Source organism: Motacilla alba, chromosome 5 (assembly GCF_015832195.1).
Source record: "Motacilla alba alba isolate MOTALB_02 chromosome 5, Motacilla_alba_V1.0_pri, whole genome shotgun sequence".
Taxonomy (NCBI): domain Eukaryota; kingdom Metazoa; phylum Chordata; class Aves; order Passeriformes; family Motacillidae; genus Motacilla; species Motacilla alba.
This window is the reverse complement of record NC_052020.1, coordinates 14,840,574-14,858,524: the sequence shown is the minus strand read 5'-3', so window position 1 is coordinate 14,858,524 and position 17,951 is coordinate 14,840,574. Positions and strand designations below refer to the sequence as shown.

The 17,951-nt window shown below is 42.2% G+C and overlaps 1 protein-coding gene across 4 annotated transcripts in view; it reads left to right on the top strand.

Annotated features, from left to right (window-relative positions):
• The window catches only part of KCNQ1 (potassium voltage-gated channel subfamily Q member 1), a 334,477-nt gene extending 325,033 nt beyond the window's left edge, over nt 1–9,444 (top strand). For all 4 annotated transcript variants that reach the window (XM_038139094.1, XM_038139097.1, XM_038139095.1 and 1 more), the window contains one exon: nt 7,346–9,444. In XM_038139094.1, the coding sequence (XP_037995022.1) occupies nt 7,346–7,549 (204 nt within the window). In that variant the 3' untranslated portion in view covers nt 7,550–9,444. The remainder of the gene's footprint in view (nt 1–7,345) is intronic.
• Nucleotides 9,445–17,951: the final 8,507 nt, after the last annotated feature.

Below are 17,951 nucleotides of genomic sequence, written 5' to 3'. Positions count from 1 at the left end.
AGAAGGAGTGGTTTGTATCCATTTTACCTTGCTTCTGTCAGTCAAGCAGCAAATTATAGACAAAAAAATCTCATGAAGGTGATCTGTAAAAAAACAAACCAACTTGTAAACTTTGATTTCTACTTATTCCTCAAAATTTTTAGGATCTTAAAGGAAGTGCTCTCTTATATAAGCACAACATCTCTTGTTGCTGCTTGTTTCTTCATAGAGATAAGTGGCAGTATCAAAGAAGAGAGTTTTGATAACCTGCTGCTAATATTCTGTATTTGGTCTGCTGTATTTCATATTATATTATTTATTCCATCACATATTACTGAAGTGGCTTTTTCATATCAGTTTTTCAGTTTTTGACCCATCAGAGCATGTCTCTTACTGCCACTGTTTTCAGCTATAATTCAGGGGAGACACCTAATCTGAAAAATGACATTCTAGTTGTAACCTACCCTCTCCTAAGAATCATTAAAGAAATGGAGCGGAGTGAATAGTTAACCAGAGGTGTCATATTTCCAGAAACTTTGTGGAAGCTTTTAGAAAAACATGCCTTTCTTTGAGAAAAAAGAACATTTGGAAAAGAAAATTCTCTGCAGTTTAGTTACTTGCTAATCAAAATTGCTTACCCAATCCTAATGAAAAGAACAGATGCATAAATCAACCGTGTAATTTCTCCCATTTCCTATAGCTTGAGCATTTGCTACCCTAGATCTTGTGCTGCAGAACTACAACCAAATTCTTCAAACAAACAAAAATTACTTTAAAGTGACACAAGTATTACAGTCAGTAACCAAATGGCTACATGCTGGTGTTGCTAGTTTAATTCCCAAAGCAATTTTTTTAAAACTGTGGTACAAAACTGAGTTTCTTTACAGTACATTAGGAATTTACTGTAGAAGTCAAGCCCTTTGTAATAGTTCACTGATATCAAGATAACTTCTGGAGAATCAGAGCCAGCAACTGGTTTATAAATCCTGGTTGTTGCTGAGATCTGATCCTGACTCAATGGCTCAGAATTTTCTCCCCAGGGTCATCTCCCTCTGTTGAATGCACAAGCGCCACACCCTGATCAATGGTGAATTCTCAGCAGCTGTTCAAGGGCTCTTACTACAAAAAATAAGTGTTTTTTATGCTTTTGAGACATGTGAGATAAATATTTTCCTATAAAAATACACAGCAAGAGAGCAGCAACAGTCTCGGTTTATTGAAAAAACAGAACAATTTTTAGTATCTCAAAGCAGAGATTGTCACTGATAGCTTTAGGCAAGAGAGCTGATTTTAGAACTCAGAGTGTAGCAAGTGTCTTTCTTTCCAAAGATGCTTTTTGTCTGAAAAATACCCATTTTATTTGTCAGTTAAGAGAGTGGTTACAGTGTTCATATAATGTTTTCATTGACTAGAAAGAGACTTGTTCATGTAACCTTCAAAACCTGTCAATTTTGTTCCTCAGAAGCTCAGCCCTCCTGTTTTCCAAGCAATGATCAATCTTACAGTAGAGTGTTTTTTCACTGGCTCCACTTCTTCTATCCTTCCCCTGGACACCACAAACATATTTTCTTCTTTGGCCAACTCTCAAGAGAAAGTACAGACAGTCTGGAGAGCAAATCTTCTTTCATGCAGATTACATTCTCCTTTAAACACCTCAGTGGCAGGAATATATCCTCCAGCAAAACTGCTGCCTCATCTCGAGCAACAAAACAAACACATCAAAGCCAGAAGTTCTGATAGGGGGTTTTCCAAGAATCTGGGATCTTGGGCATTGCAAATGGAAGGGAGGCACATTCCATGATTTTGGAAGAATCATGCACCTGAAGAAAGAAACCTTCCTTAATAATACTGAAACCATTGGTCTCTCCTGCCACTGTTATGGAGAATTCTTTAAGATAAATTCTCTGGGAAGATTCCCATACCTATCCCTGAGCTCCTGTCCTCAGAGCCCTCCAGGATAAAGCATTAACTTTTAGAAATGCTGAGATACCAACATGTGAGAGGACTTAGCAAGAAAAGGAGCCAGGGGAGTTTCTCTCTGAAGCTACCTCAGGTATTCTGAAGAGGTTAAGTAGGAAGAATCCCACCAAAGACAAACGTGATTTATAACCACGTGTTTTCTTCCAGAACAGTCTCACTGTTGTTAAGTAGCAATGGATACTGATACATTCCTTCAGAGCATTGCCATTAGCAGGTATCATAAGTTCTGGAATATTTTTTGCCTTTTATCTTCTCTCCAGCTGAGTCATTAGTGTGCCTGATGGTTATTTTGTTAGCAGAAAGGACCTTTTTGTTTGTTTTTATGAAAGATAAAGCTACCTTATTACTGAGTATGGTACTGAACAGCAGACACATTAGAGATTTGATACAGCATGGAGAGATGCTCACAGAAAGCATAGAAGTTTGAAGTTTGCTACACTGCAGAACAATAGGGTCCTCCTTAGTAACAGGCCACCAGAAGTGATGAACACATGAAGGTCTCCCCAATCCTCTTTGGTTGTTTTGAAAAAGGCCTTAAAGAATTAGTTCTCTTTGAGCCAAAAAGCTGCACCGACAGGAATGAAGGGCAGCAGGCTTGGGAGTTTAATGTTGTAAAAGCAGCTGAAATCTTCCTTTATCACATTTTCATTCAGCCAAGTGTTGCTTGCATCCTAGTTTCCCTCTTCTCCTTTAGCAGCTTCATGCTTGGCTTTCTTTACTGAGAACAAGGACAGCCCTCCTGAACCCACTGAGTGAGCAATGAGCTGATAAAAATTCTCTTCATTATGGACAAAAAATCTGTTTAATCAGTGAACCATGTTAAGAACATAGGTAGTTATAAAACAGCATTCTGTTCAAAGGGACTATGATTTTTACCCTTAGTATTTACTTTTAAAATCTCTGAGGATGAGAATGACAAGCAGATGACACAGCTTTAATCAACAGCATTAATCAACCTTGATCTCTGCAGATTATGGAGCAATACTTGGAATAACCTATTAATAATTTGTGGTCTTTGTGGCTGAAGTTATGCCAAACTCAGAATTTTGTCCTTCAGCTTCCCGTGGCTGAAAATACTGTTCCACTCAGCTCTGTAATTGTGTCTGTCATTGCCTTTTCCTGGTAAATTCCTATAATTAGTTTTGGGAGTAGGTCTCCAAAGTGCTACCCTTTAGTTCTCCATTACAGGAGAGCTTAAAAGAGACCATTCTGTCCCTGGAGCTGTCCCTGGAGCTAACCAGGCTTCTGTGTTTTGTTTTGTTTTGGTTGTTTTGTTTTTAAAATCGAGGAAATAAATTCATTGTTACATATTATGTTCCAGATCATACCATGAACTTTTTATGAAAGCTTGAAATTACAAAGTGTTTCAAGTTAATACAGCGTGAAGATTTGCGGAATTTTAATAGATAAAAATAATAGACAATTTTAATTGGGAATTATTTTGTTCTTTCAGCAAGTACAGTCTCTGTCTTGTTCAGTAGCACCTCCTGGAATGCCTTTGATCCCTTTACAAATATTATTACCTTTGTAAATGCATGTCACTAAGGCTATGAGAATTGGAATTGTTCAGCCTGGAAAAGAAAGGCTTTGGAGTGACCTACTTGTGGCCTTCCAGCACCTGAAGAGAGCCTACAGGAAAGATGGAGAGAGGCTATATAACTGCATGTTTTAACTTTTCCTCATGATGTGCCATTTAAGATTTGTGTGCTAACCTTTCAGACTTCATGAGGAACTATTTGGTTTTGGGTTGTTTTTTTTTCTCAGTGCACTGCATGGATGAGATTTTATTCATTTCTAAGAGATAGATTCAAAACTTGTTTAAATCATCTCTCCATCTGTGCTCAATCCATGATCCTTAGATTTTTACTTTTTTTTAACTTAACTCAGAGGATGGAAAAAATTTGTATTCATACAATATTTCAGTAAGACTTAGGAATAACTGTGGTGTGTAATTTCTGAAGTTTCAGACATTGCTTCCTCTTCCCAACAACTGTGAAATACAAAGGAAATTATTTTGCATATAAAGAATCTGATCATCCAAACACCATGCTTCTAATGAAACATAAATCAGCTACAAAGAGCTTACTTAGTTTTTCCTAAAGGAAACAAATCAGTCTGAGTTATTTTTCTATGTAATTAACAATGTTTGCTGTTTTAAGTAGAGAGATCAGAGTTGTTCAAAGTGGTTAAGATTAGAGCAACATCAGCAGTTTTTCTGTTTGCTTTACTTTTATTCGTTCTGGCATCAGAGCTAATTTCTAATCAAGTAAATGTGTTTGAAAGTATGATTCAGGGGGGATGATACATTTCTCCATGCTAACTGCCTAAAGCTGGCTTAATAAAAAGGATATTGCACACAATGACATTTTTCTAGTGGGTATAATTATCTCTGCAGCAAGCAAGTGAATGATGTATTTCAGGATGTGTGTTTGGATGATGACAGGCAGATTGGGCACGTTAATAAGCCGGGCTGTTCACCAACAAGCCTCTTTTTCTGGTACATCAGAGGCCTGTGATGACAGTAGAAGCTGCCTTCTGGTGGCTTTTACTTCTCCTTTTAAAATATCTCATACTTTAAGCAGATGCTCCTTTGGCAGAATTAAAAGTGGGGGCCCACTGCTGCCTCATTTGCCAATATCATCTTTTCTGATAGAGCCCCGAGAAGCAGAAGATCCATGTACAGAAATGCAGACTGCTCCTTCTCTTGTAACATCCAAAGAACGTGTTACTGTTTGGGATTGATGATTCAGTCCAGGGTTGGTACAGAGCCCACTGAAGCCACTGGGAGTCTGTGCTTGCCAAAATCTACCACTGAGTCCAGTGTGTCTCGGAGCAAGCCCTTCACAGGCACAGAACCCCCTGGGAAATGGAAAGCAAAACTGATTAAACAACAACTAAACACAACCAGCTTTCTGGACCTCCCTTCACAAAATCTTTGTGGCTTTAGAGCCCTACCCCAAAAAGCAGGAACATGGACGACGAAAGTCTTTACTTTTAATCTCATATGGCTCAGCTCAATAGCAATTAGCTCCTGCCTCTGCTTCTGTGGGCCTCCTGCACTCCACAGCTGCAGCAGCCAGACCTTGTTGCCTAGAAAAAAATTAGACAATTATCTCTGGGAATTTATTTCCCAGCAAGAATATTCACTTCTCACTTCTCCCCAGTACTTCATCACCAAGATGCACAGCTGTTGAAGGACTGTCCAGATCTCAGTCCAACCTACTGTCATGTTCAATAGTTCATCACTGCAAGAGTTTCATGAATGCACGTTTTCCAGATATATCCCCAGTCTGTGTTCCCTCTGGTAATCCCTGCCTGGAATCACAAATTAAGACACATATGCATATAAAAATCCCCCAGTTCATTTAGAATAGTTAGCAAAAAGACATTTCTTGCAGAAGGAGAAGTTGTCTTTTGGATTCTGAAGATAGCTGTTTGTGTGGAGGCTTTCACTGCAGTCCTTCCAGCAGAGTTGTCTCAGAAAACAAACAATACCTGGGCAGTGGGGGATGCAGGAGTGAGGTATTTTTGTAGGTTTCACTACCACTCATTTGTACTGTGACACTCGGAGCATCACGAGTTTGCCATCTGTAATGGGCACCATTTGGGCAAAACGTGTCTTATTTAAAGGAGGGAATAAACAGTGATGAAATGAGAACCTGATGATCTGCTCAGTTTTCCATCTGTGTTTCCTTCTTGAAATCTTGAACTTATCTGTTCTTCAGCTTCCTCATTTCATAGAATCTCATCTTTCAACAGCCATTTCCATCCAGAATTACTAGTGTTTCATGTACCATCTAGGGTGCTTTGCCTAATGTTTTCAAAACCAGCTGCAAAGTATAAATCTCTGGCACCTCATATTTTTAAATCACTGTATCTGCTTCCCTACCAGTTGTACAAAGTGTTTGAAAAAACCCAGCATTTTCTCTATGGTGGAAAAACATTTTAGTCTCTGCTGAAATCCACCAGGTTTGTTGATGTTCTGCTCAGCCTTACTGTCTTTTACTATCCTGTGTGATACTTGGATGACAGCCAGGCACATATAAATTGCTCCCACTCATGCTCTCTCTGGCAGTTTTATGTGCCTTCCACTACTTTCTAGCAGATATTTTAGGCAACAATTTATTCCTATCACAGGTTTTTTTTTTCTGTTTGCTTTCTTTTCCCTTTCTAAAAAGTACTACATCTCTTTGCCTAGAATTTACTCAGTGTTTTGGGATCCCTGTGGATCAATGGGTCAGAGACTGCAATGACAAAATTGAGGCATTCTTATGATGCTTGAAGAAGTGATTAGGAGGCCATAAGGCAGAGTCTTACTGCCTAATTTCAATGCTGTTACCACGCCAAGGGTCAGAGAATAGGCAGCAGTTTGAAGCTAGAAGTGCCCATCTTGCCCTTGGGATATTTTGCTCAGTGCAGGGAGGAGGCTTACGATGCCAGATAAAAGGGGTGACACTCCTAGAAACACCTAATTCTCAGTTTTCCTCTGAGTAACACAAATATTTGCCAAAAAACATCCATAACCTAACCTCTCTTAGGTTTTAGCTTTTTTATTATATTTTCTCCTAAACATTAGAAGAAAGACCAGAAAAAAAGGAGGGGGGGGGCAGGGAGAAGAGAAATTAAATAATTTAAGGAGCCTCTGTCTAAAGAAGAAAATGAGCATTATGGATACAGGCTGAACCTGGAGTCCCCCGGTCAGGAAATTAATTTTCAGCCATCTTAGCATTCTTAATTTCTGTCTTGCTGGGGATCAGGTCATTTCAGATGGCAATCCTAGGGAATGCTGTGTCACTGGGTTTTGAGAGCATAAAACTGACTCATGTCCCACTCCCAGCTGCTCTTCACTCATGGCAGCAAAAACACCGATGGGCATTTTGTGGCCTGAGCTGTTAATTGAACCCAAATGCAGCAAAGAGCATCACTCAGTCCCAGCTTAAGAGTTGATTAGATCACTGCAAGTCAAGCAGTTATTTACTAGAGCATATTGGTATTATTAGGGCATAGAAGCATGCTACAAGTTTATAATTTTTTTTTTCAAAAATATGGACACAATACTAACAAAAAAAAAACCAAACACAGAAATTCAGTTCTGGGACTTAGTTCTCTATTCCAGCAGATCTCTTTAAAATCCCATTTGTCATGTGTTCACCCAGATATATAATGAGTGTCAAAGCACACACCCGAGGTGAGTATTAGCAAGCTTGTCCCCATCCGACCCTGACCTATTGCATTAAATTCCTAATGATCTGTTTGATGAACTCGGAATGTGTGGTATCTTCACAGAGGTTGCTGTGATCCTAATTAATATTACATGTATGCCACCCGGTTTGTTGCAATTTTCTTGCCTGCTGCTCCTTAACAGCTCTCCCCTTTGCCTTTGTAGGTCACACAGATGGACCAGAAGCTGAACCTCATCACGGACATGCTGCATCATCTGGTTTCCCGTCAGCAGGGGGATCAGGGCAACAACAGATCCTCTCAGAGAGGCAACAGCAACCTCAGTTCAGAGCTTTTCCTCCCTAACAACACCCTGCCCACCTATGAGCAGCTGACAGTACCGGGAGGGAACGAAGACGACATCTCCTGATGTGGTGCAAGTCTGGGTTGGGTTGTTCCTACTTTTCTCCTCTGAACGGGACTGAGTGTTGAGAACCAGGGAGAAATTAAGTTCATCAGCCAACCAAGAAATCGTGCAACTGCTGTATCTACACCACTAGTCTCAAACATGCTGAAGTTACCCACAGTAGCCAAAGGATTGCCAGGCTGTCTTCCACCAGGCAAAACTTCTGGAAGTTCCATGTTGATTTTGTTCCTGAGCAAATGATCACAGCTTGTTATTTCTCAAAAAGACCAAAATGATGCAAAGACAGGCAGAATGGCAAGGATTTAGAGCTCCTGTAATAATAATAATAATAGTAATAATAATATTCTAATAATACTTGAACTTAGATGGAAAAAAATGCATTCTGTTTATGAATCTGCAGATAGCAATTTATTTCTATTACTAAGGTTTTTAAAACAAACTAGGATAACTTATGTTGTTTTTATTGTATAAACATACACTAACATTCTAGACAATAACAAACCACATACTGAATGATTTTCTTTTTCTGTTTTATTTTAGTGTTACTACATAAACAGTTATCAGATAATGACCAGATTTTTAAAATCTGTTTTTCTTCAGGGAGGAACTAATCCTTAATCTGGAACAATACTATTTATAGTGGAAAGTGCTATAGATTTTCTAAGATAGCAGTTTTTCATGGGGGAGACAATAAAGTATTATATAGAAAAAAAATCATTCTGCTTTCTAGAAAATTGTTGCCAAAGAATTTATATATAAATAGAAAACACAGTGGTCTGGATGTACTTGTCCTGAGCATTTTAAAAGGAAGGCTTTCTACTTCTTAAATCTACTGGTTTTTAGCTTACAGACGCCAAGAAAAATACAAGAGGCTGAAGTGGCTGGACTTCACTGGTCAAGTATTTGAGCTGGCCACTCACAGAACATCCATAATCCCTGCAGGAATCGAGGCTTCAGTTCAGGAAAGCATCTCTAATCCACACAGCACATATGACAATTTTAATGTTTTCTTGAATAACATCTGGAGAAACTCAACCCCGTACAAGAGTGGGTTGGTATTGACAAGTGCCAGCTCTGTATTTTAGAGATTTGAGGGCCTCAGCTACGAGCCATGGAGCTGAACCACACTGCCCCACATGATGATGACTGCAACAAAACCAGCAGTGTTGGCTTAGTGTGAGTTCTCACACACACAAGGTGGGCAGGAGATGGGCTTTGATTACTAAGGCTGAAATTACCAAGCCTTTGCAGAGACTCAGAACCTGAATCATATCAGTCTTTAAAGCTGACAGCCTCAGGAAAAGCTCTTTAGTCCAACCTGGTGGTAGTGGTAGCTCAAACTGCGGGGAAGCGAGAGACGTGGACAGATTTATCAGCTCTTGCACTTCGAGCATCCTACACATCCAGTGCACCCTGTTCCCCTCACTGCAGAGCCTGTAGCCCACAGTGGTCTCCCTCTCCTGGGGGGTGCCCTAAAGCCTCATACCTTGGCACAGCAGTTTATATTACCCATCTTTTGACCAATATTACCAACCTGAAATACTGATGCATAATAAATGAGATCACAGGCAACCTTCTCATAGGGAACTCTCACATTCTGGGCTTTCTTTCCAACATTTCATCGCTTTGACTTGGACTGCAGAGAAAGTCCTGTATTAAATATCCTGTATTTAACTTTCCAGATTCTGTTACAGTTATCCAGCCTCTCTGTTGTACAGTAGATAAATGTTAAGGGTGTAGAAATTTACAGGCATAAAGAAGAATTGTATCAGGGCATTATGTTTTCATGGAAATCAAAAATATTGTCATGATTTTGAACATTTTTTTAAATGAGATTCACTATGTAATTTCAGGTTATCAATCAGCCTGTTAATTTCCTAATAAAATACAGGACAAGAGTGCCATGTCTTTTGGTTATTCTAAAATCCAGACACTTGATATACACAAGAAAGCAGATGGCTTTTCTTCTCCTTTCTCTCTTAGCCCAGTGTACAGTGTAAATATACCTTATTTGCAATGCATGACTGTAAGGCTTCTGCTGATTCTTTACTAGAGAAATAAAAGAAAATCCGGACATTATCAGCTGGGATGACTGGAGAGAAAGGTGTGTCACACAGCCCTGGCTGAAAGCAGACAGGTCTGTGCATTTCTTAGGGGCATTGGTTTTAACAGAAAATGCCTCCATTCCTGCCTGTTTGTTCCCAAGTCCATACCTCCATTCTCTGTTTGACACCTAATCCTGGTGATGACAGACTGGCACAGCAAACACTTAATGCAAAACATAATGTCCCTTTCTTGTCAGTTGTCTATAGCCATCTGAAGGTCTCCATTGGAACCAGATTCATTGGAATCACTGGATTTTACAGGTGTTTGAGGCTGGTGGCCAGTTGTGAGGTCAGTGGCTCCTCACCTGAGTCCAGCTGATCCTTTCAGAGAGTACAAAGCTCTGAGATCTACTACTTCAAACCTTATAATCCACCTCACCCTAAGAAAAAGAAGACTATCCCTTTTCCCTGTTGAAGAGGGATGTTATAAAATGAACCATCCCAATTTGCCATGCAGCTGCCTGGTGCCAGTCATCCACAAGGGCTCACCAGAGACAGATCTGACCTCTCTGCTCGGAGGACTGCCTGGGATATATATTATATAAAAAATAGTCATCTAAAAAAAATGCTAGCTGGCTTAGCTTCCCCAGCCTACCAGGGGGATGCCAGATGGCTGCCAGATCTGGATGGTAGGAAGCCAAGGAATTGGGGAGGAGGCAAAACATGGGGCTACCCAGCTGAAGGTGGTGATGAAAGCTTGGCCTGCCCCAGCCTGCAGCAGAGGCAGACTGATGTGCAAGTTTGCAAAAAGGAAGATCCATGGGAGCTGGAGCGGATTTGTGCAGGGCAGGAGTTTTAGTCCATGAGCAAAATCTGGGCTCCTGGTGAGGGGACTGTACTGGGATTCAAAAGACAGAAGCACTGCCTGGCATCAGCATTAATCTGCAGTGTGACCTCAGGGCGAGTCATTTCACCTGCTTGGCCACATCTGCTGCCCCCTCTCCTGCACTCAGCCCACTTGTTTGTTTAGACCACAAATTCCTCGGGAAGGGAGGGCCCCTTTCTGTGTGTTTGCTCAGTGCCTACACAAAGGGACCTGCCCTCTGGGGACTAGAGGTACCACTCTCAGATAAATAATTACCCACCCTGGAGTCCTGCTACAGGCAAACCCTTAATTATTCCGAGCCCAAGGAGTTTCAGTTGGAAGTGCCTGCTGCCAAACCAACAGTTAGAGGAGGCTGGGTTTAGGTTCCCTTCCACATAGTATCTTACAAAAGATCAGGAGCCTGGCCATCACTCATTTTCACTCTTCTGCTTTAAAGCAGGTTCATTTCAAATAACACAATGGGCCACTGCTATGCTCAAATACTAGCTAAGGCAGAAATCTTTGGATGTCAGTGGATTAAACAGACATTGTACTACAACAAATTAAGGTTTGTTGTTGCTAGCAGATACCTCTGGGCTGATTTAGCACCCATCAGTTCTGAGGAAGCTGGAAATATTCCAGGCTGGTGAGCTTTAAAGGTCTGGGCAAAAAAACAAGCTGCTTTTTTGAAAGATGAAAAACTAAAACTCTTCTTTCCTGTGAGTTTAAAGGAGAAAAGGTTAAAATAGTTTTAAGCTAATCCTCGTGTACCCTGCTGAGATGGGTTTTACTGCTGGGGTGGTGGTTTGGGAAGAGGAGAGGCATTGAGAAGAAAAGGAAAAAGATTGAAGGTACAATGCAGCTCCCATGAAAACGTACTTGTGCACTTGAACTATGTTGGCTTGGAGCTGGGTATTGCCTGCAGTGGGACTGCTCCATCCATGCAGGTCAGTGTAAGCCTTTGGAAGCTGAAAATGTGAAGTAAAGATGCTTTTCCATGGCTTTCAGTGGAAGCTGGGCTGAGCCCTGTAGGCAGCATTCCTTTCTTCATGGTCACAGAGCCACAGAACCATGCGAATTCACAAGTTTCTGCTTCCCATTTCTGTTTTCAACTGATTGGTTTCTAATATTCCTGCATGCCACTTGTGTTTTCAAGCCAAAACAGTAAGAGGTATTTCCTTCCACTTCAGTGATTTGAGTGCTACTGCACACACACAACACAGAGCAGCCTTTAAAATGCCCTCCAATTTCATTTAAAAGAGTTTCTGTAATGTTTTGCATCTTGGGTCTCCTGAGCAGCAGCAGCAGCAGCTGTGAGGAGGGCAGCAGGTGCTTCTGCCAGTACGATGGGGAGGTGACACTCAGCTATGTCCCAAGATGTAGCTGTGGAATTGCCACAAGGTGTTGAGTTCAGGTTGAAACTAGCAGGGATTTCTGTGAACACTGTCTTTTTTGGTCTTGTTTGTGGCCTGACTTTGATGTCTAAGAAGTGTGAATTTCAGCTGAAGTTTTCTTTTGTGGTTGCAGGTTTGTTTTCTGTGTTGTTCCCCCGATGCCCAGCAAGACGTGCGTTCATGTTCAGCCTTTCGTCGGTGAGGATGTTGATGACACCAGGACCCTCTGTCTTCAGTGCCTATTTTCACAAAACTTATGAGATCCTAATTTTTTTTCTAGACCTCTGTCCTTCTGTCAAGTTGAATTGAACAAGGCCAACAGGTTCAAAAGTTATTAGGGGGAGGCAAAACAAACACAGCATGAGTGCATTAACCTTGTTTTCACAGGAACTGGGCTGAAAGTCCTCTCTCTCCCTGCCCAAACACAGAGATCTGGAAGAAATGTAACCCTCACTTTGGAGTAGAAGACCACTTTTACCTCCTGGGGTGAGGAGGAGAAATACAGGAGACGTGTTCTAGGATTCTGTTTGCTCCTGCAAGGCTTGATGCACCTTGCCTTTGGATCAGCCATTGAAAGATGCTGGAAAATCTCTTTTTCCTCACATTGCTTCCAATGACAATGGCTTAAAACATCAAAATGCTTGGTGCTGCTGCAAAGAACAGGCAGGTGCTGGATGGGCGCATTATGAACCGTGCCCGTGTGTGTTACTGTGACACAGCACATGTCCAAAGAGAGATTGTCTGCATTGCTGGCAGGGGAGCACTGCTGGGGAAGGGCTGGCCCGAAGCAGTGGCATTGTCCAAGTTCACATCGCTCCTGCATGAGCTGGCAACTGCTGCCTCTGGGAGAGACTTCCCAGGGATCTGACATGAGGCATTGTGCTCTCTGCCTGTGGATTTGCACCTAAGAAGAGCTGATCTATAAAGCCTGTCTTGAAACCATCTTGGAGCTACGTTTGCTTCAGAGCTAGCGTTGCTCTGGCAGGCTGCCCAGGGATTTAGGCTCGGTTAATCCAAGCTTGGCTCTCCATGGCAGACACCCATGGAACAAAGGGAATAAAGCTTCCACGACCCCATCGAGTTGCTGGTCAGTCTCTCAGCCAGGTGCAGAAAGTAGGCTAGGCAGCCCTCAGTGAACTGTCTTGGATCAGAGAGGGCCAAATTCCCAGCAGGGGTGTGCAGACAAATCCATGGAGATTTTCTTGCCATAATTTCCCGAGTCTGGGAGCCTCGCACACCGAGCCCCCAATGCCTGTGCATTTCACACAATCTTTAAAGCCAGCTGTGCTGAAATTCATCACTGCTGCTTTCTGTGCTAGCAGTCTTACAGGGAAATAAAAAACAAGGCAAGGAGGAAAATAAATTCAGTTTTCACTTCTGCCATATGTTACATCCTTAGGATTATATTGATTATTGATTTTTAAACATCAGTATGTTAGAGTTGATACAGGTAGTACCAATGCTGTAAGAATGATAATCATGTGAGAAGGATTAGGGTTACAAGCAGTTTGTGAGACGTTATCATCTGCTGTTTAAGCATTGCCTAATAATTTGTCAGTCCTAATGGTCACGTAATTGGATTTTTAACTGGGCTGTCTACACGTGGAACCTAAATGTAGATGTGATTCAGGTTCTACTCCTTTTACATCTTTATCCTTCTTGGCTGTTATCTTTCTTGTAAATTTGCTTTGATTACATCCCTTTTCCTGGTTCCCTGTGCTCATTGAAACACTGTCTGCAGGTTTGATTGGCAGGGGGATTGATGTGCTTCAGATCACTTTCGGGAACAATCAGGTAAGAGTTACCCCCATGGGGACTGGTCACAACTGCACCAGGGAGTCTTCTGCAAGCCACAACGTCTATTTAATCATAATTTGTCTTGTAAAGCTTGAATGACAGAAGATCCTGCTGAATCCCTCCTCTGCCTGTGCTGCAGGAGCTGCAGACTCGCAGCCACCACCACGTGTGCTCCCTTACAGCCATTATGGAGCAGATTTGAAATAGTGCCTTTGCTTAAACGGTTGCAAATGTTTCCCTGTTATTTCAGTTGGCAATCAAGCCAGCACTTGATTTTCCATTTATTTTCTCTCCTGTGCTTAGAAGTGGGAGAATACTCTGCAGCTGCAAGCCAGAAGCAGAGGAGCAGATAGGTGCACCAAAAGACAGGTCTTGTCAATAAGCAAAATGTACTGCCCCAAGCACACACATTTCAGTCCCTGTTTCTTGCAGACTGAGCATCACTTCTACTGCCCTGGCTTGATCTTCTTGCACCCAAATGTATTAAGTGCCTTAACGCACCTTTAAAGTACCCTGAAGTGTCCTGAACCTTAATTTCTATCTGGTTCTCCCTCTTCCACAACTTGACTCAGGTCTCAGTCCAAAGCCAGCAGGAGGCAGGAGGGCTTTTGGCTGGCTCTGGTGGCACTGGAGCTGCAGCCCCGGGATGTTTGCCGGGGCCTGCCCCTCTCAGGCACGTTAGTCACTGCTCCTTGGCACGGCACAGCCCGTGATTAGCATTTCCTTCCTACGCCAGTCCTTCATGCCGCCGCTTCAGCCCTGACTTTTTGTTTTCCTCCTTCCCCCCTTCCCAGCCAAAGGGGAGAACAATTCCTGGAAAAGAAAAAATGCTCTTTCCCCTGCATTGCCGAAACCTTTGCCGGGAGCTCTGGGGAGGAGAGAGTAGACTTTGGAGAGCATATGGCTAAAAGCATTTGGGGGTTTTCAGATGGTAAATGACCGATGAGGTCTCAAAGGGGTTTTATTTATAAATGATAGACTCCTGAGAGAGAAATAATTGCTGCTCTCCCAGGCGTAAAAAAGCAATTCACCTGACATAAAACCCAGGGATAAAATTAGCTAACTGAAAGCAAGATATGGCAACTGTATTAAGCCGCTTTTTTTTTTACTCTCTCCCTTCCCTGCTGAATGGTGAATCATTTTAATTTTGTTTTCCCCTCCTTTCTTGGAAGGAGAAAAAAAAAACAACAAAAAAAAAAGCCAACGCCAAAGCAGTGCCTTGGGTCTGAAAGAACAGATGGTGCCCTGGGCGGCCCTCCGGAGCGCTCGGCGGCGTGCATTCCTCCACTCCAGCACTCAGATAACTGAGTTATACAGCACACGACCATCTGGTGTATGACACATCTTGTGTCCCCCGGACAATGCCCCGGCAAACCTCTTCAGGGGAGAGGTTAGTTTCTAGGGTAACAGCAGCATGTGCAGCTCCAGGCCTTATTGAGATTCAGGGCTCCTCACTTGTCCCTATTCTTCTCCTCCCTATTGTTGTCACTTGAGCTTTTGCTGCTTGGTTACACCGAGACTGACAATATCCATCAGTATTTTGTCCCCGGCCCAGAAACCATTGTCTCCAAATTTTGTTTCATTATTTATGTTTTCAATATCCAATGGTTGACTGAAGCATCTGCTGTAGAGTGATAAGGCAAGTGCCTATTGAGGAGAGCTGTGCTGCTGCCTGACAACGATGGTTTGAATTATTTAGGTTGTGGTTGGACAAGCATTTGCAAAAGGCAGGGTAGCTGTGAAGCGGTGAGGTGACTTTATTTATTTCTCTGTTTCAGGTTTTTTTAGGTGCTCACATCTTTTAATCCAGACCTCAAAAAAGCTTAAAGCCTCCGTAAAGAAGTCAGCACTGAAGAAGTAGCTCTGTTTATTGACTGGAGGTCTCTGGATGTTTCTTTGTGGAAAACCGATTGGGATTGAAAAAAAAATGAGGGGTTTACCTTCCTTTTAATTTTCTCTGGGGTTTGTTTTGAAGTGACTTTGGAGTTTGAGCATTCATTCTCTCCACTTATTTAAAGAGCCAAGGTCTGCCTTGTAACCGTGACCAAGCACTATGCACAGTACTCTAAAATTCCATTTCAGCAAGCTAAACTTAATCAGAAAAAAAGAAGTAGTAGGTGTTTTCTCCACCAATAAAAGACATGTGCCCCACTGAATCATTTACTATGTTACAGAACAATTATACCAGCAGTGTTACCTTCCTCACGTATCTGCAATTGTCAGCCAAAATCCCCCCAAATTCTTCTTACATCTGCATGAAGTAGACTGGTCATTCACTGGAGTGAAAATACCTGTCCAAAGATGTAAAACATCAGGCATGAGTTCTAAGCATTAAAAGCACACAACTAAGAAAGAACAATTGATAACTGAGCTTAACTTTTTGCTTAACTGCAGGCCTCAGTCAAGGTATGAGAAACTTTAAAAAAACTGCATTGTATGTCAGGTTCAGGTCAAGTATTAGAGAAGCAGCAATAACAGTTAAGAGAGGTTCTGTATCCATGTATGAAATAATAATAACTATATACTGATATTGCGATAAATTTGCCATAACATCAAGTCTGTTTCATTATTTTCACACATTTATAAATGGAGATTTTACTTCCAAAGTAGCATTTGTAAAATACAGATATATGACCTTAAAGGCAATTTTTAAATAATTTGCCTAAAATGTTTCAGAGCTACCATGAGGAAAAGAGTAAAAGAATTTTGGGGTTTTCCCCTCATGAAACAACATCTTTTTTGTAGACTGGTGGCAGGAAATAACAGCGAGATGCAACCCTGAGCCTGGTTTTAAATATTCTGATGAAATTCAGTTTTGAGTTGCAGCATGTTCTGCCCCGGACCTGCTGGTGAGGTGTGCCACAGTAAGTGCATTTGCTTCATCACATGCTTGAGTTGGCATCTGATCACAAAACAGAGACCACATTAGGGTCCCTGTGTAAGAGGAGGAGGAGCTGATCCTGGGCAAGCCTGGCTTAGCTGTGTTTTGCTTGGCAGATTTCAACAGTGGGGAGGAAGGGACGGAGTTCCTATTTTCCTGTTCAAGTGTTGAAAGTTGTCAGCAATTTGCTCCATCAGAGCCTCTGCGTTACCTCTGTAGGTGCAAAACCCTCCACAGCCAACCAGGCAGGGCCAGCTGGGAAGGTGCAGGAGAAGCACCTGGGCTTCAGGTGTTTGTGAGTGCTCGGGGAAGGTCCAAACACCCAGATCTGTCACATGGCCTGCAGAAGGGGCTCAGCTGTGCAGCCTTTTCCCACTTCTCACAGCCCTCCTACCTTCATCCACCCAGCTTCAGGGATGGGGTCTGCAGCCCTGAGGTGCCTCAGCCTCTCTCCAGCTTCAGAGCATGGGAACAGCTGGAAGTGAACCAGAGCAGGCTGTCCCCTCTGCAGAAGGTGCTCTGCTCTCCATGCAGTACCAGGTGAGGAGTTTCCTTAAAAATTGTGGAAGCTGCACCCAGTGTTGAGCCTTCACCTGGAGCACTGTGTAGCAGTCTGGTGACTTGAGCTGGATGAGTTTTTCCTGATTGTGGCATGGAGCAGAAGAAGGGTTACAAGGGTGGTCAGAGGAAGCAAGGGCCTGTGTTAGGAGTTTCTCTCTCTAACCAAATGAAACAAAAGGCTAAGGTTGGTTTCCTTAAACATACAGGAAGAAGAATTGCTGTTTCACCCAAAGGGCATTGTTGGCATGAGAACAAATATGTAAGTTGTCAACAAATAGAATTTTTGAAGGTTTCTAAACATCACAGAAGGGGATTTCTGCAACAGCACTCTGGTGAAAATATGAGGAACCAAACCTCCAAGCTTTAAGGCCCCACTTGATCAATTTGTAAAAGAGGTGTGATTGCCTGCAAAGGCAGGGAACTGATCCTCGTGACTCAGGACATCTCTTCCTCTCCAGTATTTCATCAGTTTTAAAGTCAGAAGAACCCATTAGACCATCTGGCCTGAATTTCTTTGTGATACAGGCCATAGATCTCACCCAGTTACGTTTTGCTGAGCCCAGCAATTTGTCTAAGGCACTATCTTACCATCACCAGAGAAAGAAACATTATATGTATTTCTATATTTAAATAGATATCATTTTTGATTACTATTAAAAGAAAAGTGAAGGCACACAGAGGCACAAGTGATACCTGCAGTATGGAATCAGATGAGAAAACTCACTTCACTTCTAGAAGAAGTTCTTGCCTGCAGGCTTCAGCCCAGAAGGGTTTGTCCAAAGAAGCTGGTTTTATTTCCCTTGGGGAAAAGAGGAGCTGCCATTTTCTTGCCTTTGATCAATCCAGAGTGAGAAAGGTGAGC